At 38.9% G+C, this 21,658-nt stretch overlaps 1 protein-coding gene across 7 annotated transcripts in view; it reads left to right on the top strand.

The window, feature by feature from the left end:
• The window catches only part of Rp1 (RP1 axonemal microtubule associated), a 127,682-nt gene that overhangs the window by 50,291 nt on the left and 55,733 nt on the right, over positions 1–21,658 (top strand). For 5 of the 7 annotated variants that reach the window (XR_007588163.1, XM_050118876.1, XM_050118875.1 and 2 more), the window contains exons 6-12: positions 1,899–2,031; positions 13,876–14,027; positions 14,855–14,933; positions 18,606–18,681; positions 19,836–19,912; positions 20,015–20,046; positions 20,202–20,331. Coding sequence is in view for 6 of the 7 variants with exons in the window: in XM_050118876.1 (XP_049974833.1) it covers positions 1,899–2,031; positions 13,876–14,027; positions 14,855–14,933; positions 18,606–18,681; positions 19,836–19,912; positions 20,015–20,046; positions 20,202–20,331 (679 nt within the window). In the remaining variant the exon portion in view is untranslated. Of the gene's footprint in view, positions 1–1,527; positions 1,592–1,898; positions 2,032–13,875; positions 14,028–14,854; positions 14,934–18,605; positions 18,682–19,835; positions 19,913–20,014; positions 20,047–20,201; positions 20,332–21,658 lie in introns of those variants that run through there. The other 2 variants (XM_050118906.1, XM_050118899.1) reach the window with 2 other exon arrangements.

Genomic DNA, 21,658 nt, shown 5'->3' with positions numbered 1-21,658 from the left:
AACTGTGCTAGGAGTAAAATGATGAGAGACAAGGCTAGAACTTATCATTAATAAAGCTTTTAGTGTCTGCTGCAGGTGCCTTTAAGTCTTTGGTGATTGTCTTAATTAGGGTTTCTATTGCTGTGATGAAACACCATGACCAAAAGGCAGGTTAGGGAGGAAAAGGTTTATTAGGCTCAGAGTTTAGCATTACTGTGTATCACTGAAAGAAGCCAGGATAGCAGTTCAAACATGGCAGGAGCTGAGGCAGAGTCCAGGAGAGTGCTGCTTACTGATTTGCTTCTCCTGTCTTGCTCAGCCTGCCTTCTTACAGAGCATAGCACCATCATCACCCCAGGGATGGCACTGCCTACCACGGCTGGGACCTCCCACACTGATCACTAATTGAGAAAATGCATCCCAGCTGGATCTCATGGAGGCATTTTCTCAACAGAGGTTCCTTTCTCCCCGATGACTCTAGCTTGTGTCAAGTTGACCCACAAAACACCAGCCAGTACAATGACTAATCATGTATTAGAAAATATTCGTAATTTGTCTATTTTATTTGAATTGATGTATGTATTTATTTACACATGAATAATTTAAATACTTCTGTAAAAAAGACTGCACAGATGTTTGAAGTTGAGCTGAATACATTTTGCCTTATGATATACCCAGGAGCCTATGGATGCCAGATAGTGGTATGTGCTGGTTTGTACAGAAATAGTCCTCATAGATTCCTGTGTTTGAATACTTGATTCTCAATGTGGTGAAACTGTTGAGAAGGACTGGGAGTTCTGGCCTTGTTAGAAGAGGTGTGTCACTGGGGATACGCTTTGAGGTTTCCATTAATGCTGCCATTTTCAGCGTACCCCACTCTGGCTCCTGCTTGTGGCTCAATATATCGGCTCCCAGCTGTTCTTCCACTATCCCTTTGCTCTGCCATCATGGACTCTGACCCTCTAAAACCATAAGCCAATTAAACACTTTCTTTTTTAGGTGATCTTGGTCATAGTGTTTTATCACAGCAATAGAAAAGTACCTAAAACACTTGGTAAATTTTCTTTCTTGCAGTTTTATAATATGAGAGAATATATTGAAAAAATGCATGGAAGGTGAATCATTACCTAAAGTAATTTTTACTGTGTTATTAGGGATGAGTAATGTTAGTAATGCCATAACCTTTACCTTAAAGTCGTAAAGATTCTTGAAGCAGGACGGAAAATTAAGTTTGCTTTGTGAAAAGTAGGGGCTAGTTCAAAATTACTCCCTGTATAATAAGATAATGTTCTTCTTTTTGCCTTTTAGACTTTCAAAGAAGGATACAAAGTTGATAGTTATATAACATTTTTATTTTGTTGAATAAGTTTATAAAAGTTTATCATAAATCCATTTTCCATCTAATTTAGTTACTAGCTAATAGCTAATATTATATTAATTATGAAGTTAGTGTGCTGTGACACTTGTTAAATGATTTGAAAAGGCTATGTAATATCGTAATGGAAAAATACAACAATCAGAGTGAAATATTCTTTCATTTCCCTCTAGCACAAATACATTCTCATCGAAAGAGCTCTCCCGCCTGAGAGCCCGTGGAGAAAGAACTTCCCCTGTTGCAGGAGGGGAGGTGGTGGGATTGAACTATGACTTTGTGCATGGTAAACTTATATCCACCTCTGAGTTGCTCCACTTCCCAAGACACAACTGCTCCAAGACACATTCTTTATTCAGAAACTTATTCTAAGTATATATATATATACAAACCTTGCATAGTTTGTTGTTTTGGCTAAATAAGATTCCAGATAGTAGGCTATTACCATTTTATTCAAAACTCTGTAGTTTGTAAGTTTGAACTATGACCTAAGTATCAGACTTGGACAAAATCCACCTTATTATTTGATACTTTTTTTCTGTTACAGATTGAATTGCAAAACACAAATTCTGGAGAAAAGTTTTATATTCCCGTTCAACGATGGCTGGCACAAGAGCAGGAGGATGGCGAGGTCTGCCGAGAATTCCCAATTTTAAGTAGAGGACAACCTGTCCTTCCAGGTAAGGAGGAGTGAAGTTCAGGTGCTGCAGATAAAAGCAACTTGCTCAAATGTGGAACAACAAGGAACTCAATAAATTCATGTTGAATAAGTGATTGAATGAGTGATTAATACGGTTAATGTTTAAATCAATTATTGTCGCTCTTATGAAAAATGCATGCAAATGTTCTTAAATTGTTTTACACATCAGTGTTCAGTAATATGTTCATATTGCAGTCAGTCATGTTGGAAAGTTGACTGAAATGCCACTTAATGAAATAAGATTAATTAATAGAAGATAATACTCAACATCTTCTAGAGCAGTGGTTCTCAGCTTTCTTAATATTGTGACCCTTTAATACAGTTTCTCATATTATGGTGACCTTCTGACTATAAAGTTATTTTGTTACTACTTCATAACTGTTATTTTGCTACTGTTATGAATTGTAATGTAAATATTTTTGAGATGGAGGCTTTCTAAGGGGGTTGTGACTCACAGGCTAAGAACTGCTGCTCTACAGCAATAGAACCAAGTGAATAGAATAGTGGGTTTGTCCTCCTGTCTCGCATAGCCTATACCCAGTAATATACCTAGTATAGTCTTGGTGTTCAGTAGTGGCTGCCTTCACACTGGAGAGACCAAGAACAGGTAACTCTTTCAATCTACCAGGCTGGATGCTTCTGCTGTCCCTCCCTGGCACTGCAGGCCTGAGGAGTTCTAACCAGGCACTGGTGTTCAGTCTATGCTGGAGGCCCGCAGAAACTATATTCTATTATTAATGAAACAATGTAGCAGCAGAGGCAGCAATAAGAGTGTAGTAGTTGAACTCATCAACAGGGTGGTTGAACTTGCCAGGGGAAGTGCTAGGGCAAACAGGAGAAGAACAAAGTTTTCCTGTTGGCCTTCTTTATGAGGCTCTTCCCATTTTAAGTAACACTGATTAAGAAAATCCATTAATCTATAAAGCAAAGGAAATTATAAGCTGAGTAAAAATGGAGTCTACAAAATAACAGAGAATTATTTCCAGCCATACATTCGAGAAAGAATTAATATTCAGACTATAAAAGAAAACTTAAGAATCAAGGAAACAAGCAACCTAACTAAAAAAGTTATGAGTAATCATAAGAACAAATAAAGATGGCCAACAAACATCTTTAATGTGCTTAATGTCTTTAGTAAACAAGGACATACAAATTAAAATACTCTGTAATCTTACCAGAGTCAGAATTGCTAAATTGCTGATGAGGATACAGTGTAGGCAGAGGCTGCTTGCTTCTTTCCCGGCCACCCAGACCCCAAATAACCACACAGTGTAGCGTCTTGGCTACTATGTGTACTACGGTACTACGCCTGTAGTGTGGCGCATGCACTTTGAGAAGTTTTGCATTCGCCAGTTGGGCAAGGGCCTGGAGATTTAAACACATAAAGACACACAGAGACACGGGGCATCCTTGAAACAAGAATGCGGCTTTATTGTGCTCAGGGGCAGCTCTCAGGATCTTTCAGCTGCAAGCCACCAGAAACCACTCCCTTGCCATCAGCTTCTCCTGCTCCGGGCAGCTGCAGGCTGTTCAGAGCAGAGGAAAACAAGTTGTTTACAGGAAATTCAGGGTCTGGTGGCCTGCAGTCCCCAACAACACAGAAATTATATTAATTACAATACCGTTTGGCTAATGACTCTAGCATATTCCTAGCTAGCTCTTACACCTTGAATTAATCCGTTTCTATTATTTTATATTTTACCATGAGGCTCGTGGTTTACTGGTAAGTTTCCCAGGCATCTTACCTCCTTTGGAGGCTACATGGCATCTCCTTGACTCCGCCCATTTTTCTCCTCTATCTCTGCTTGGAATTTCCACCTTGCTCTATTCTGCCCTGCCAGAGAGCCAAAGAAGCTTCTTTATTAACCAATGGTAACAAAGCACATTCACAGCATACAGAGAGGAATCCCACATCAATACAGGGAAAGGATTATTCTGCCCTGGTATAGCTGCTATGGGAATATATATAGCAAAAATTCAAAAAGTAAAAATAGACCTACCATCTGACCCAGATATAATGCTCCTTCACATTTATCAAAAAACTCATCCTACTACAGAACTCTTGCTTAGACATTTTCTTTGCAGTTCTATTCGCAATAGCCAGGAAAGGGACACAGCCTAGACATCCTTTAACTAATGAATGGATAATAAAAAAGTGCACATGCACAACAGAATTCTATTTAGTTATATAGAAAAATTAAGTCATGAAATTTGCAGATATATGGATTGAATTAGCTTGAATTAGAAAAAAAAATATCCCGAGCAAGGCAATCGAGACTCGGAAAAACAAAAGCTTCATGTATCATTTGTGGGTCCTAGTTATGAATATTTAGATGGAGCGTGTAACCTGAAGTAACTACAGAAGCCAGATAGCAGAAAGGACTTATGGGAAAGGAATGGAGGACGTTTGATGAGGGGCTTAGTAGGACATGGGTGCTATAGAGGGAAAGGGGGGGAACAGGAGGAGGAGACCTAAATAGAGAGCAGAGTTGGAGCATAATATAGAGCAAAAAGGAGGACGGAGAGATAAATAACTTTAAAGGTGTTTGTAAAAACTACAGGAGAATATTATTTTATAAACTCAAAATAATATTACCTCACAAGAGCCATAGACTATCTAACTAAAACTCTGGTGCCAGATCTGGAGACATTCTTTTGAATCCTTGGCTAAGAGAGGCTAAGAAAAAACCCAAACAGTACAGGCTGGCATTGTTGCCACAATTATTAGAACTTCAAGGTAAGACCCTGTTGTCGTGTCATACGATATACTTCAGACATAGGACATGGAGGATCTGAGCTCAAACTTGTGCCTACATATTAACATATTTTTATCTGTATTCTCATCGAGTAGTTTCAAAGTATACAGTTTTACCTTAACTAATTTGGAATAGAAGGATGAAGATCTAGTTTAACCTTTCTGCATATGTATATATAGTTTTCTCAGCAGCAGCTGATGGCTGTAGCTCCATGAATTTAGTCTTTGTTTCCACTCTTCTGTTCTGTTCCATTCTATTGCTCTAAACATTGATTTTTGTACCAGTACCATGCTGCTTTTGTTATTCTGATTTTGGAGTGTGTTTTTTTCATTTTGAGACAGAGCAACACAATTCATAATCAGTTACTATTATATATCCAACCTCTCTGTTTTTGTGGTTATTCTGACTATTTGAGGCCTTTTGTATTTATTTGTATTTATCTGCCTTCCTTCCTCCATCCCCCACTCTGTGTGTGTGTGTGTCTCCATCTCTCTTTCTTTCATTTTTTTTTTTGATGTGGGATGTCCTTAAGTATATGTGTTCCTTTTCTTGGTTGATGAGTAAAGCTGTTTCAGTCAAGGGCTTAGCAGAGTGAAGCCAGGTGGGAAATCCAAACAGAGATAGATAGATGGATAGATAGATAGATAGATAGATAGATAGAGAAGGCAGAGTAGAGGAGATGCCATGTAGCCACCAAAGAAGAAACATGCCAGAACATTACCAGTAAGCCACAGTCTCATGGTGATACATAGATTAATAGAAATGGGTTAATTTAAGATGTAAAAGCTAGCTAGGGATATGCCTGAGCCATTATCTAAGAGTGTTGTAATTAATATAGTCTGTATGATTATTCAGGTCCTTAGCTTTCTGAGAGTCTAGCTTCATGTAGGATGTACTGGTGGCAGACTTTTTTTTTTTTTTTTTTTTTGCCACAACTCTGTGGAGTTTCAATGTCCCTGACACTGCTCAGAAGCATGGTGCCGGATGCTCATAAACACCATGTTTGGTGGCAGGGCCTCTTAAAAGACTTCAAGGTTCTTGCAGCTAAAGTTGAGTCAGAAAGCTTCTCTTAAAGGAGATGCATGTTTGATCTATTAGTGCAGGCTTATTATTAACTTCCTCTTGCAACTTAAATTAATCGATAATTCTTGTCAATCTTTTGCCCCGAGGCTTGGTACCTTTTCTCAGTGCAAATTCATCTTACTTCTTCTCCATGTGGTTGCTGACTGTGTCTCTGTCTTTCTTCTTCCCAGAATTCTTAGTCTGGTGCTCCTGCCTATAATTCCTTCCTGGCTACTGGCCAATCAGCATTTTATTAAACCGATACAAGTGACAAATCTTTACAGTTGTAGAAAAGCATTATCCCACAGCAGGCTAATTTGAAGAATTTTGAATCAATGGTGTTGGCAGAAGAGATCTCAAAACAGCCTTGTACTGTGTCACATGATTATAGTGACCAGTCTTATGCAGATCTATAATGAAAAGAAGAAAGCTAAGCAAGGAAAAAATACAGTTTAAGAAGAAAACAGGGAATATTTAAAATGCCAAAGTGCAAAATCTCTCTGCATACTCCTAGCAATCTCTTAATAGCAATCCCCTGTAAAATCAAAATGAAAAGTAGGATCACATACTTCCAACATAGAAAGGTAGAGGTCATGAATTCTGAAGGAGAGGAAAGGGGGCATGGTGAAGAAATACTGAACCAAAGTAAGGTCAAAACCCAACATGGCTAATTCCACACTCTGAGAACACTCACTGGCCTGGCTTTCCTGCCTACCTAAGTTCTGCCTTGCTATAGGTCCAAAAGCAGTTTGTTTATTCATTAATGGTAATCACAGCACACAGAGGGAAATCCCACATCACCTTTTTTTCTTCCCTCCCTCCCTCCCTCCCTCCCTCCCTCCCTCCCTTCCTTCCTTCCTTCCTTCCTTCCTTCCTTCCTTCCGTCTTTCCTTCTTTTATTTTTTGAGACAGGATTTCTCTGTATAACAGCCTTGGGTGTACTGGAACTTACTTTGTAGACCAGGCTGGCTTTGAACTCAAGGAGATCCATCTATTTCTGCCTCCTGAGTGCTAGCTAGGATTAAAGATGCTCACCAACATGCCCAGAGGATTATTTCTTTTAATGTATGGGGAACATAACAATATTCATAAAATAAGATAGTATTACCATAAGACCACGTAGTCCTACAAAGAATACAAAACAGAACTTTAAAAAGAGATATTTAAATCTGAGCTAACTATTTTATTGCCACCTTATGGACAATACACTCAGAAAAACCAATGTCCACTGTTAGATAAATAGAATTTTGGTATATAACAAAAATAAAGTAGTATGAAATAAGAAAAGCAGTCAACCCTATTATATTTGATGAACACCTGTAGTCTTTCTGTGACTGCATGATTATGTGGAAATATTATTTAATCTTTTGGAGAAACCTTATAGTGTTTAATTCCAGAATATTTTAACAACAGTACACAAGTGCTGAAACTGTTGTTTGTCTTTAGTTTTCTTTCCTCATTTTTTGTAACACTTGTTTCTGTTATGTTCACATTGGCTATCTGAATGGCTGAGTAGTGTTTTATACTGTGTCTTTTCTTTGAATTGGTTCTATATTTATGCTGAGTTTTCACATGCTTCACGATCATTTATTTATTTTATTTGGAGAATTGTCTATTATTTTTGCAAACTATGAATTTTTTGTCTTATTGTTATTTTGTCAAGTTTCACAGTTCCTTCTATTTTCTGTATACAATCCCCATAATAAATATGCAATTTGCAATTATTTCTCACAATTTTATGGCTCACTTATTCATGCTCTTGATTTTTCCTTTCACAATGTGGAATATTTTAAGTTTAATATCCTGTGCATGTCTCTGCTTTTGCCTTTGTTGCCTATTATTTTGTTCTCTTGCCTGAAAAATCAATGTGAAATTTGTTCCACCATCCCTTTCTCTGTATTTTTTTTTGCGCTTTATTATCTTGGATCTTGTGTGTAGATCCTCAGTGCATTTTGAGTTATTTTCTGAGTATAATATAAGGGACTAGCTCATTATTTCTCAAGTAGATAGCTAGCTCACCAGCACCTTTCACAAAAGAAGTTGCATCCCCTCTTGTGCAGTTTTCTCATTCTTGCTGAAGTGACTTGGTGTTGAACTTAAGTGCTGCCGCTAGGCTCTCTGTTATTCATTTCTATCATTTTGTAGAACGCTGTGTTACCTTTTCTCTGTAGCATGTTTTAAAGTCAAGAAAATGAGGTAGTGAGAACATTTTGTTCTTCAAGGTAGTTTAATTATCTATAGATAATTAAATCTAGATAAGAATGTATTTTATTATGCTTTTTATTTCAATAAATTTTTTAAAATATTTATTTATTATGTATACAATATTCTGTCTGTGTGTATGCCTGCAGGCCAGAAGAGGGCACCAGACTCCATTACAGATGGTTATGAGCCACCACGTGGTTGCTGGGAATTGAACTCAGGACCTTTGGAAGAGCAGGCAATGCTCTTAACCTCTGAGCCATCTCTCCAGCCCCCTATTTCAATAAATTTTATGCTGAATTTTTATATTGATTACACTATGTCTTTAGGTTTCCCTGGATCATATAGACATTTAAATAATATTAATTCCTTCATTTATAAGCATGGACTATCTTTCTGTTGGTTCTTACATTGCAGTGATTTTTAGCTGTGAATCTTTAGATACATGTGTACATAAATTGGAGTATCTCGTTAAGCCAGGAAACTAGGAAGGGACCATGGGGTATGAGATTTCAAGGAAAAGGGATAGAAGGCAAGGGGGACTAAGGAAAGAAGGAACAATGGAACAAAAAAAAATGCAGACTGGAGGAAGTAAGTACGTTTCATCGTTTCCAGTGGCAAGTGTTTTGTTGTCTTGGGTGAACTGAGTTTTAAGTATTTCATTCTCTTTGAGACTTATTATAAATGCAGAAGTCACTGACATCAACACAGACCCTGGTAGGGTCATAGACCCAGACATGGCCTACTTCCACAGTTTGGCTGAAGGGTTTTCTTATGTGGAAAGTTTTTTTTCTTAAGCAAAAAAGATATTTAAAACAAACATTTCCTACATTAATGGGATAATTATGTGATGCTTGTCGTTAATTATGCTAATGTGTTTCATTGTGTTGATGTTGAATAATAATGCTTGCATACCCAGGATTACACCTAACTTAGTCACAGTATATGTGCTAGGCTTGGAGAGGAGCTCAGCCACGGAAAAATGCCGCACATTCCCACCAGCTTCAGTGTGTGTCCTCTGGTGTTAGAGCTGAGCTGAATGCAGGAGAATCTGCTTAGTTACTGTGGTTGTCATGAAGCTGGCTGGTCTGGTGTCATCATGATGGTCTTTCTAGGGGAATGCAGATCTAGGCTTGCTTTTGAGCTCTCTCTGATGACCAACGGACATTTGAAAAATGAACCAACTATTTTGTGTTTTTGTTTCTAAATTTGACTCCTAAGTGAATAATATGTCAATTGGTAAGGACATCTCCAGTTCACTTTTATATTTGTTCTCTCCATTCTTGTGTGCAAAACAAACACTCTTAATTGGAAGGTGGCAGACCACCATTATTCTGACCTCCCTTTTCTATCTTCTTCTCTAGGGGTTAGCAATATGAGTTGCTTCGTTGCTTTTTATTTTCTTAAGGAAATTTGAAGCATAGAATGCAAGCATGTCTTATTTTCCTGATGTGTGGTTTTTTGTTTTAATTGAAGGTTTTGACAGCCCTGTTGCACCTGTCTTATAGTTGCCGTGTTTCCAATGCCGTGTTCATTTGGTGTATTTCCCTGTCTTATTTTGCTTGGGAGTTTTCATGATATTCCAAATGTTTTCATGTTTATTCATTATGGTCTGTAATCAGTGATCTTCAATGTTTATTATTATAATTGTTTTAAGGCACCACAGACTATGTTCGTAATCAACAAACTTAATGGGCAAATGTGTGTGTGTGTGTGTATGTGCACTGCTCAGCTCACAAATCATGTTCCTAACTATCTCCCTCTCTTAGGCCTCTCTATTGCCAGAGACATGACGTTATTGGAGTTGGGTCAATTAATAATGCTAGAGTGACCTCTAATTGTTTGAATCTAAGGCTGAGTGCACGCCTAATTTTAAATAAAAAACTTAGAAGTGATCAAGTATAGTGAGGGAGGAATGTCAAGGGCCCAGAGAACTTGAAAACAGGCTTTTTGCAACCAGTTAGTCAGACAATGAATGAAAAGCTCTTGAAAGAAATTAAAACTGTTGCTACAGTGAACACACAAATGAAAAGGGACAAACTATCACTAATGTTGTTATAAAGTTTAGTGGTCCCCACACAGAATCACATCATCCACAATGCTTTCTTAAGTCATAGCTTATCCATGACAAAGAGCTTGACTATCTTGAATTCTGAATTTATTTACATTTATCTTGTAAATGCTGGAGGAAGAGTGAAGACTTCTGAAGAGAAGTTGGAAGCTACAGAGGTTGTTTTGTTAGGTTTAATAAAAGAAAGTATCTTCCTGTCATGAAGATATAGATATACATAGTTGGCACTGATGCAGAAGTCTTTGCCAGATCTCTGGCAGGCCCAGCTGGAAGTGATGAAGACTGTTAGACTGTAATGAAGCTTTTCTGGAAGGTGAGCGATGCAGGCAAACCACTTGGTGGTGAAAGAAAATGCGGTCAGAGTCTTCCTTACCTAGAGAAAAGTCATTATTTGTCTTCAAAACTTCAAAAAAAAAAAAAAAAGTAGACCAATTCTCTTGTTAGGAGATGCATTTGGCCATTTCATTTTGAAGTCAGTGGTCATTTACGGTTCTGGAAAACCCCAGAGCTACTGTGGCTGCTACTCAGTTTACTTTGCCTGTCTGTGTTCTACAATGGGGCGGCAAAGCCTAGATGACAGGATATGCGTTTACAATACGAATTATTGAATACTTCAAGCCCACTGTTTAAACACACTGTTCAGAAGAAAATCCTTTCTGTTACTGCTCATGACAATGCTGTTGGTCAGCCAATAGCTCTGATGGAGATGTGCAATAAGACTAATGTTTTCATACCACGGACATAACATACTGTCTGTAGCCCACGGACCAACGAATTGTTTCTACTTGAAGTCATAAAGTTTAAGAAACAACGTTTCATGTGATTGTTGTAGATATTGATTCTTCTGGTAGATCTCAGCAAAACTCCTATAAAGAAGCTACCCCTCAAAATGCCATTATGAATATTCACTATTGATAGGAAGAGAGTAAAATTCAATGTTAACAGTAGTTTGGAGAAGTTGATTGCAACACTAAAGGTTGACTTTCAGAAGTTGGAGACTTCAAAGCAGTCATGGTAGGATTAGCTTACACAATTCAAGTAGATGTGCTGGGTAGCTTTTTGCCAACTTGACACAAGCTAGAGTTATCTCAAAAAAAGGGAATTTTTAAGTGAGAAAATGCTTCCTTTAGATCTGGTTGTAGGGAATTTTCTTAATTAGGGAGTAATGTGGGAAGGCCCCGTCCATTGTGGGTGGTGCCCCCCNCCGCTGATGGTCCTTGGTTCTACAAGAAAGCAGGCTGAGCAAGCCATGGAGGAAAACCAGTAAGCAGCTCCCCTCCATGGCCTCTGTATCAGCTCCTGCCTCCAGGTTCCTGCCCTGTTTGAGTTTCTGTCCTGACTTCCTTTGATGATGAACAGTACTGTGGACGTATAATCCAAATAGACCATTTACCCTCCAACTTGCCGTTTGGTCATGGTATTTCATCACAGCAATAGAAACGCTAACTAAGACATTAGATGTGATGTGATTGAATTTCTTGAGGCAATCTTAGGACAAAAATCTTTAAAAAATGAACAATTACCTTTTATGTACAAAGAATGGTTTAGTAACAGGAAGTATTCTTAGCGGAGAATTTAGGAACAATAGACTACAATTTACAAGACTACATTAATATATTTGATATAGCAACATCATGATTCGAGAAGACTGACTATAATTTTGAAAGAAAGTCCAGTGTGGGGAAATTCTGTCAGGTAGTATTGTGTGTTACAAAGTCTTTGTCAGAAGGAGAATCAGTCAGTGTGATTATTCTGTTTTAAGACATGGTCACAGTTACCCTCCCATGGCTTGGCCACCATTAATGTAAAGCAAGACCCCCCCACTGGCAAAAAAATAGAATGATTGAGAGATGGATGGTTCTGATGATTTTTTGCTTTTTATTTTTCCCAATGATGCTTTTAAAAATTATCACACACACAGTTTTAGACTAAGTTCCATTAAATTCTATTAAACAGAACACAATTTTGGTATGAAGATAGCATTTAAAAATGAAATTTACTCTAAAAGTATAATACATTGCCCAGATTGGCCTTGAGGTTCAGGGTTCAGCTGATATCCTGCCCCAGTCTCCTGACTATCTGGGACTACAGGGTTGTGACACTGCTCCTGGTCACTTGTAAATGTAACCTTTATATGTACTAGGTGGTCACTTGTGAATGTAACCTTTATATGTACTAGGTGGTCACTTATGAATGTAACCTTTATATGTACTAGGGAAACTAAGAACTGTGTGACTTTAATGTGGCGATCTAGAACTAGACTTCTCATATCTGTCAGGTATAACTTTAACGAGAAGTGTTATTAGTCCACAGAGGGTGATTGCAAAAGTAGCTGTACTCCAAAATAGATATAGCTCTTAGTGGTTCCTCCTTCCAAGACCTACCTTTATATGTTTGGCACATGTGAAAAGGTCACTGATGCTCAAGTACCAAGGATAGAACTCAGGTGGGAAGCTGGAGGGAAAGAGCACTTGGGACTCTGCCATCCGTCTTTCTTGCCTCTGGAGCACCACGCATGAACATTAGCTCCTTTCCTCTCCCTCAGGTTCAGGAGCGTCTCGTCACTTCTCAACGCATTTCTCATTGGTGTCTTCCTTTTCTGGCCTGGTTATGAGACTAGTCAGTGAAATCCAAATTTCACTTTGGAAGATTTTGACAGTTCTGAAGGTTTTACGTGGCTCTTCTTTAAATTTTCTATTCCTCTGCTGCTGAGACTTTCTCATTTCTTTATTTTTTTAAGAGCCTTCATAATTATTAGTGAGGGCATTTGTATGATAGATATTCTAAAGTCCTTGCTATATAATAATACCAGTGTCATCTGGAAGCCGTCAGCTGTGAGCCAATGGTGCTGCTACCTCACTGGCCATGTCTCTTTAGCCTCTTTATCCATGACAGCTGCAAATTTTATGATTGCTAATTGTCTTGGACACTGCAGATATGAGATTCTGCTCAATAAAATTTATAAAGAATGTTAGTAGTTTTGCTTTAGAATGCAATTGGCTACATTGGTTAGTTCCAGGTCACAAATTCTGATCTGTCTTTTGTGGACTGTGGTTCAAATATCTATTCAGTTCTTAAAGCCTTTCTAGTTCCCAGATCTTTCTGTTCCGGTGGCTGAAAATCTTGGGTTTAATTGTATTGTCCCATGTACTTCCAGTCTCCCTGTGTCTAGGGAAGAAAAGGTGAAATGGGCATCTGGGGTTAATGACTCAGTCTATTGCAATGTAGCTCCACTAAACAGAAGGGAAGTTCCTTTCTTTCAAAAGGTAGGCTCTTGGCTTCTGGGCGAAAGCACTGGGATTCCAGAGGCTGGATAATGGGGAGGAGGGTAGAATGTCTTTCCTTTGTCTTTATATTAGTAGCTGTAGCCCTTGCTTGTGGAACGAAAACCAGAGACTTCTGAGTAATTTGAGTTTAAGCTCTCACCCCTTTCCAAGTTTCTTCTGCATGGCGTCCAGGCTGGGGAACTTTGAAGAAAGAACAATGCCAACCTGTTGCATGGTGCTACTTAAACACCTGGTCTTCTTCCCACGTGCCTCTTCAGCAGGTCACATCAGAATGCCCATGGTTCTGTTGAGCATCCTTGGCTGCATGGCCTGGTGGTACCTAGGTGCCATATTCTGTTACATCTTACCTAAAGTTTGGGTTCTGGATCATATTTATAACCTTGATTTTCAATTATGTCAGTAACTCGTGGCACTTAAAACTTAAATTTATTTTCTTTTATTGCCAGTGACCAAATACGAGGTGTATATTACAACAGGTGAGCTCTGGAATGCGGGAACAATGGCCAATGTCTACCTTTCTATCTATGGGGAGAAAGGAGACACAGGATCCAGGAAACTCTCTAGATCAAAGAGCGCTGTAAAGTTTTTGAGAGGACAAGTAAGTAAACAAAGATCACTTTGTCTGGTTTTAAAAGTATGATTGTGGTAAAAGCATGCGGGATTTGCTGCAGTGGCCAGTCTGTGCATCTGAATCACACAGGTCACTTGTGTTATGCTGGTTACTTTTTGCCAAGATGAGACAAGCTAAAGATGCCCTGCAAGAGGGAACCCCAACTGAAGAACTTCCCCTAACAGATTTGAGTGTGTGTACGTCTGTAGAACATTTTCTTGATTAATGGTTGGTGTTAGGGTGGTTACTCACTATGGTGGTGCAATCTCTGTGCAGGCGGTGCTGGGTTGTTCACAAAAACAGCAAGGCAGTGAGCAGCTTGCCTTCATGATTGAAGCCTCTGCTCCTGCATAAGTTCCTGCCTGGATTTCCCTCAATGGTAGAGGGTGATGGGGATGCAGAAGTCAAGCAAATCCTTTCTTCCACAGGCTGATTTTGGTCTGAGTGTTTTGTTGTTGCAATGGAAAAGAAGTCTAAACATGCAGATGGTATTCCTCTTAGGTGACCCGACTAAAAATTTCAAATAAGAAAAAAAAGGTGGAGGTGAGCGTCACCTGCACTGAGTAGAGATCAGCCTTAAAATTTTCACTTTTTTTTTCTTTTGTAACCTAGATGTATACAGTGGGACACTTAAGCAAAGCTGAGCGACAGCCATGAACCATAGGACCTACTCAGCCACGTATCTGTGGAAGCAACAGATAAGGCTCTTCAGAATACATGTTACTGATCTCAGAAGTTACATAGATTAGATGTTCGTGGTGAGAATCAAAATTATAATCTACATCTAATCAGAGTTTTTCTCTCACTGATTGCAGATTGATACCTTCTTCCTAGAAGCTGTAAATCTTGGAAATTTATGCAAGATTGTGATAGGCCATGATGGACTCGGCCCAGGTAAGGCTCATTCACAGAGCTCTTATGGCAGTCTGCTTCAACTCCATCTATATGAAACTCTGCATGCATCTAGTAAACAGTCGGAATATCTTATAGAAAGATAATCTTTAGAGAAGGAAGGGTCTAAGGAAGGAAGGAAAGGACGATTCTATTACATATTATTGGAATAAAAATATTTTCCACAGCTCTCCTACTAAATTGATGTATTTCTCTTTAAAATGGTATAAACTAATTTAGTGGATGCCATATGATAGGCATGGGATTCCAGAATCTTTTAGAAAGAGGTATTTTGTGAATGTTGTGGAGCATGCCCATGATGGAGGCAACCATGGTGTCTCCTAGCAATGATATTTCTTGAAAGGTTTCTCGTTGTTCAACAAAGGTGGGTTGAGACACCTGTCTTGACCGCAAGGACTTGGCTGTGTTTCCTGCTTTCTTGATTTTAATCCCAGCACTTAGGGAGGCAGAGGCAGGTGGATCTTTGTGAGTTTGTGGCCTGCCTGGTCTACAGAGTAAGTTTCCGGACAGCCATAGATATACAGAGAAACCCTGTCTTGAAAAGCAAAAACAAAAAAGCAAAAACAAAAAAGCAAAGACAAAAGAAAGAAAGAAAGAAAGAAAGAAAAGAAGGAAGGAAGGAAGGAAGGAAAGAAGGAAGAAAGAAAGAAAATAAATGAAATTTATGCCCTGGTAATGCTGAAGCATGCATGGGCAGCCTGTATACAGTGGTTCTTTTGAACTTATCTATATTGGGTTTCATGGTCAAGTTGATGAGGATGACTGACTAGGTCTCTTCCTCAAGAGGGCACAAGATCTCATTACAGATGGTTGTGAGACACCATGTGGTTGCTGGGAATTGAACTCAAGGCCTTTGGAAGAGCAGGCAGTGCTCCTAACCTCTGAGCCATCTCTCCAGCTCATTCAATATATGTACTCACTCATAAGTGGCTTTTAGCCATAAAGCAAAGAATAACACCTTACAGTCCACAACGCCAGAGATCCTAGACAACAAAGAGGACTCTAAGAGAGACATACATGCATCTGCCTAGGAAGGAGAAAAAGAGAAAATCTCTTGAGTATATTGGGGGCACAGGGGATGCGAGGAGCTGGAAAGGAAGAGGGTAGGAAGGAAGGGGAGTGGGGAAAATGTATAGCTCAATTAAAAACAATAAAGTATAAAAAATATTGAAAATGACAGCTCCAATTATGACATGAGTATGATGTAATATGAATATGTAAATAAAACTGGAGTTTATTCATAATCATATACATTAGAGTAAAATTCAAGGTGACAATCATTTAAAGGTATAGGAAAGAAAATTTCTGTGGACATTTCTTGTTAACATTAGTGATTCTCAATGAGGTGTTGATACTAGTGAGACTTTATCTAACAAATGGCATTCAAGTAAATATATGAAGAGTCAAAAAGAAATAAAAAAAATCCCACACAGTAGAACTTTATCATATTTGAAAGTTTGAACAGTTAGTCAGGCACATAATATTGCCTAAGTTAACAGGAAGTACATTGTAAGCAACTTCCAAAAGTCTAGAATTGACAGAGACATCTCGCTGCCTGGACAGTCACCCAAAGTTCTTCTGTACCTTTGGGGCATCCATCTTCAGCCTATAGGCCCATAGTATCTAGCAGATTTTCTTCTGTGTCCTGCAGAATGTCTAGCAAACTCTTTCATGAAGCAGGAGCCCAGCTTTGTGCTATCTTGTTAATTTGCAAAGTTGGTATTGCACAATCAATTCCTCATTCCCTTTAAGGCATCTTTCAGGCTTCATCAGAGAATTTTCCTTCAGTAAATTAGATCTAACACAGAGACCAATAGACAATGTCCAGAGAGTGAGAGACTTTAGAGCACTTAGTGCTAACTGGGATGTTGTCTTGAAATCCTTTCTCTCTAGGGCAGGGATCTGTGTGAAGGAAGAGATGAAGGAGCTAGAGATGGGGTAGCACTCCAAGAGCACTTTGTCTTCCAGACACAACACTGCTGATGCGTAGATGAACCCAGAGACCATGGCAGTATGTTCAAGACCTGTCCAGGTTCAAAGCAGGCAAAAATCCCAGCACTGAAAGGGGAAGTGGAGACAAAGTCCCACCCCTAACAAGAAGCTATTTGCAATTGATGTCTGCTTGCAAATGAAAATGAGTTTTTTCCAATGGGCTGTCACTAGGTGTCAACCACACTCCAGGGCAGGCAGGCTCATGCCTAGGAATAGTTGGCCAATGTAAAATGAACTCCATATTATCTTGTGGATTTTTGTTTTGTTTTGACATTTTTTTGTCTTCCTGTTTTTTGGTTTGTTTGTTTTTTGTTTCTGTTTTCTAGAGAGATAGAGAAAGATCATTAAGTTTGGTGTGATGAATCTAGAGGATCTGGGGAAAGGAAAACATAATCAAGATATGCTGTATGAAAAATATTTAATAAAAATAATTTTAAAATAACTTAAAAACCCAAAACTTAAAGTTTTTCTTTAAAATGCTACTACTTAGGTTCCTCTGTTCCTTCTTAAACCTGCTTTAGAATTCTAGTAACTTTCTAGTTTTCTTTAAAAAAAAAAGAGTATTTTTTGTAGCACTTCAGAGTAAAATTAAAATAACATTGTTTGGGGGCAGTGACAGTTAGGAATGACTTGTGGATTATAAAACATATCTTGTGACTAATTTTTGAAGTGGTCTGGGAACTTGCTGGAATTTGTTATGATTTCAAGACAGGAAATATCATGCCCTGGAAGCCTCCTCCTTCTTGCACAGACTGGGACATTTGGTCATGGTGGGCTGTGGCTTCCCTACCCTCTTGACCCAGCAACTGAGAATGGGCCAGCAATGCCCACTATCATGATTGGCAACAGTGACTCAAATGCTCACTGGAGCTTGAGAACCAGCGGTCCAGGTCCAGGGAACTGTGGGGAGCGTGTCACTGGCAGTGAGGCATGAGGAGGCATGGAGCAGGGCAGAGGCCAGACCAGGATGGCCACACTGCCTTTGTTAAGTTTTGCTCTGAAGCTGTTCAGCCTTAGTGCATCAGCTTGAGTTTCACCTCTGAAAGGGGCTATTTTAGGATGTATCTTTGCAGACAAAACTACTATTAGTAGTTAAAATACTTTATCATTTCCAATAAATAAAATTGTGTTTTATCTAACCTTAGTTTATAAGTTACTAAGAATTTAAACATTTAAAAAGAGATGATGGTCTTTATATATACCAATCTTTACTTGTCTGAATCCTTAGATACATTATGAGTCGCTTTGTTTTTTGCTTATCTAAAAATGTCTATTTTGTTTATACAGACTTCTAGAATATTTGGTAAATCTTGGTAATTTTACTAATTCATGAAATATATATTCTTAAAATTGTTTGGTTTAGCATCACGAATGTAATTTCTGAAATCAAGGGGATAATTATACTATATTTATTCGGAAAATCATATTGAAATATATGTCATAAAAGATTCTCAAAACAATGTTGTACTTCTGTTCAACCATGTTAAATATTTGTCATTACATTATCCTTTTGTTACAAATAGTCTTTTGGAAGCAGTAGAGATTTAAGCTGCACAGAATATATTTAGAATTGAGACTTGAGACCTATTACCCAAAGCCTGCCATAACCCATATACTCTACATATTCATTAATACATTTTATCTTCTCAACTCTGCTCTTAGGAAATGGCTGGTTTCTTGAGGATGTTGTGGTCAGGGATCCCACTACCAACCAAGAATATGCCTTCTTCTGTCACAGGTGTGTTTACATGGGCACGTCAGTTCACATCAGACAGTTCTAAGTTCATGTATTGGTGAGAACTAGATAGCTTATCGATTATTCTTCGTTCCTGAGGTTTTGTATATAACATTTATGAAAATTAATCTTTTTATTAATTTGTTCTTTGATAGTTTTATGTCCTAGTCCTCTCCCCATCTTTCTATTATTTTTCTTGCATCCCACCAACCTCCACCACTCTCCTCCTATGAGCTGCCATTCCATTTCACTTTATTTTGTTAGGTTTTTTTTGTTTGTTTATTTCCCACTAGATTTAACCAGGCACATGTGCATGAGTGTGTGATGAGTGTGTGGAGCTATAGACAATGGTTATCTCCTGGCAGACGTCAATTGCTATTACCTGCCCTGGGCATGGCTGCATGCTTCCCAGTTATAACTGCGTGCTTACAGACTTGGTCTTGTATAGGCACCTGCAGCGGCTGTGAGTTCCCTGGTGTCACAGCCGTGTCATATCTATCAAAGGTACTTCATAGCCCTTCCTGCCATCCAGCTCCTCGTACCTTCTTTCTATCCACTCTTCTGTGATGCCTCTTTGGGCCTCAGAAGAGGTAATACGGCTATTCTGTTTAAGGAGGATCTCTCAGCAGTCACTTGGCTCTCAATACCTAGACCAACTACAAGTCTCTATTAACTTCCACTCAATATGTGTACAATAAATGTTAATAGTAACCTTTATGAAATCATTGGCCCATTCCTAGTGGGCCTTGACTGCCGACTCATTTCTCTAGCAGCAGTGACAGACAGATTTACTGATTTTTCTGCACTCTCCTTCCCTATGGAACCAATAGTAGCCATTGTTTGAATAACTGAACTGTAGTTGGTAGCCAGAGAACAGGACCAAGTTATTAGTTCACCAGATATAAAATCTATGCATTGGCAGTAGCAGCAGAATGGACAGACTCACCTGTGGACTGAAGAACACATTTGCTCTTCAGCTGGGGTAATTCTTCCTCCTCCTCCCTCACACCCTTCCTGTCATTTCAGGATTTCCCTCCCCATCTGCACTGCTCTGCCTTCATGTGTCAGTGCCCTGCATTAACTCGGTGCCCGTGTATTTTTCTGCCAATGGGTAAACAAAAAGCTCGCTAACAGCTGACACATTCTTCTTTCCACAGATGGCTGGACGAAGGAGAAGATGACGGCAGAATTGTCAGAGAAATGTATGCTAGGGATAACACTGTCTTCTCTGTGAGTGAGTGTCACGAATACACATAAACACATACAGAGAGTCAAGTTTATGCTGCTAAACAAAGCCCAATACTCTTCAAATTAATCACCTTCTTTTTGTTCACAGGGAAGAAGCTAGAAGTTAAGAAAAAAGAAACAGTAAGGTTTTATTTCAAATGGTTTAGTACAAATAATTTCAAATAGCCGTTTGACATATTAAACAAAAACAGTATGCTATCTTTGGTGAGGACTACTGATTAGTAGTTTCTTCTCTTCCTGCCTTCTCAGATAATCTCTGCTTTGGTTATATTTAGTGGGCTGCTGAGAGCTGGAAGTTCACGAAAGGAAACACTCTTCAGTTCTACAACAAGCTCACTGGAGGGTTTGTCCGTCTGCATCCAGACGGCACCGTTGATGCTCTGGGAGAGCTGACAGACAGATATGGTAACGTGATTCTCTCGTATGAAAAGTGAGCTTGTTGGGTGTTCAAAACTGCAACTGCAGCGAAGTTATGTGAAGCGACATGGGTGGGCACTGCCAGAAACACTTCTGATTCATTAGACATTTGATTTTTGAACCTAGAAATCTCTTACTGTTGCCAAATTTTTGAGAATCTACCATGACAGGATTTTGGTTTTAAATGAGTAAGTCTATTAAACACATAGCAAATAAAAGTAAAAGAACAAACAGAAAATGACAGAATAGATAGAAAAAAAATCATAGAACCGAGCACTTACAGCATCTAGTTGAATGAATGGAGTAGCCTAATCCAGGAAGCAAGAAGAGGACAAAGAGCAAACAACAGACGGATGAATGTCAAGTTAGGTCCACATCACATGCAGCAGAAATGGCAGCAGAAGCCCTGTTGGAGTTTTCCAATGAAAAGTTCTGAGAGAAACAGTGTTTTCCTCTCAATGAGGTTTCCAGTTAGAGAAAAAAAGTGAAGACAGATAGGAAAGCATCATTAAATCAACTTAAAATATCCAGGAGAAATGGCTGGGATAGCCCTGAGCCAGTCATGCTGAAGTTCCTGTCTGGCGGAGCATGCTCGTCTCAGATGAGATCCTGATGTCTTGTTCCCATTGCAGGCACCTTTTACTGCAGGATGAAAGGTTAGTGGCCCTGTTGTGTTTTCCTCCCAGCTGTCCTGCAGGGCACGATGTTTTTAATCCCCGTCTGTCCTCTGCTGCTCTCCTTCTTCTCTGCTGTACTCAGGCTTCTGTAGGACACAGAGTCTTAGTAGACACGAGATAAATATGCTTGGACCGACATGAGGTGCCTGCTGTGGTCTCAGTCCACATTCAACAGGCACAAATAAACCTCACAGTTCATGAATAAAATTTATATTATATACCCACATTCAGTTATGGACCCAGTCATACCCCTGATGGGTGCATATGCTATCTATACCTCTATAAATAAACAGTCTCTGTACAATGATGACATCACTTGATGGCACGTTAGCAGATTTCCTTCTTCATTAGGTGAGACATGACTATAGTTTTACATCAGGAGATCCAGATATATAAAGCAGTGAGTTCTGAAGAAGAAGGTGTTTGTAACGCATCACTGATACACCCCAGTCTCTAGGATTATCTGTAATTATTCATCAGTATTATTTAAGTTCATAAATGTGATCAATTATAAACTATTAAGATGCACCTTATTGGGAAGACAAAATATCAGTTACAGGTTAAATTAAGCCATTTTCTATTCTGAATGATCTGCTGAGCGATTCACTTTGAAAACTGTGACTTTAAATGAATTTAAA

This window comes from Alexandromys fortis, unplaced genomic scaffold (genome assembly GCF_014885135.2).
Source record: "Alexandromys fortis isolate MF-2015 unplaced genomic scaffold, M_Fortis_MF-2015_v1.1 scaffold_18, whole genome shotgun sequence".
Taxonomy (NCBI): Eukaryota; Metazoa; Chordata; class Mammalia; order Rodentia; family Cricetidae; genus Alexandromys; species Alexandromys fortis.
Note: the sequence above shows the minus strand (reverse complement) of the source record. Positions and strands in the feature narration are given on the sequence as shown.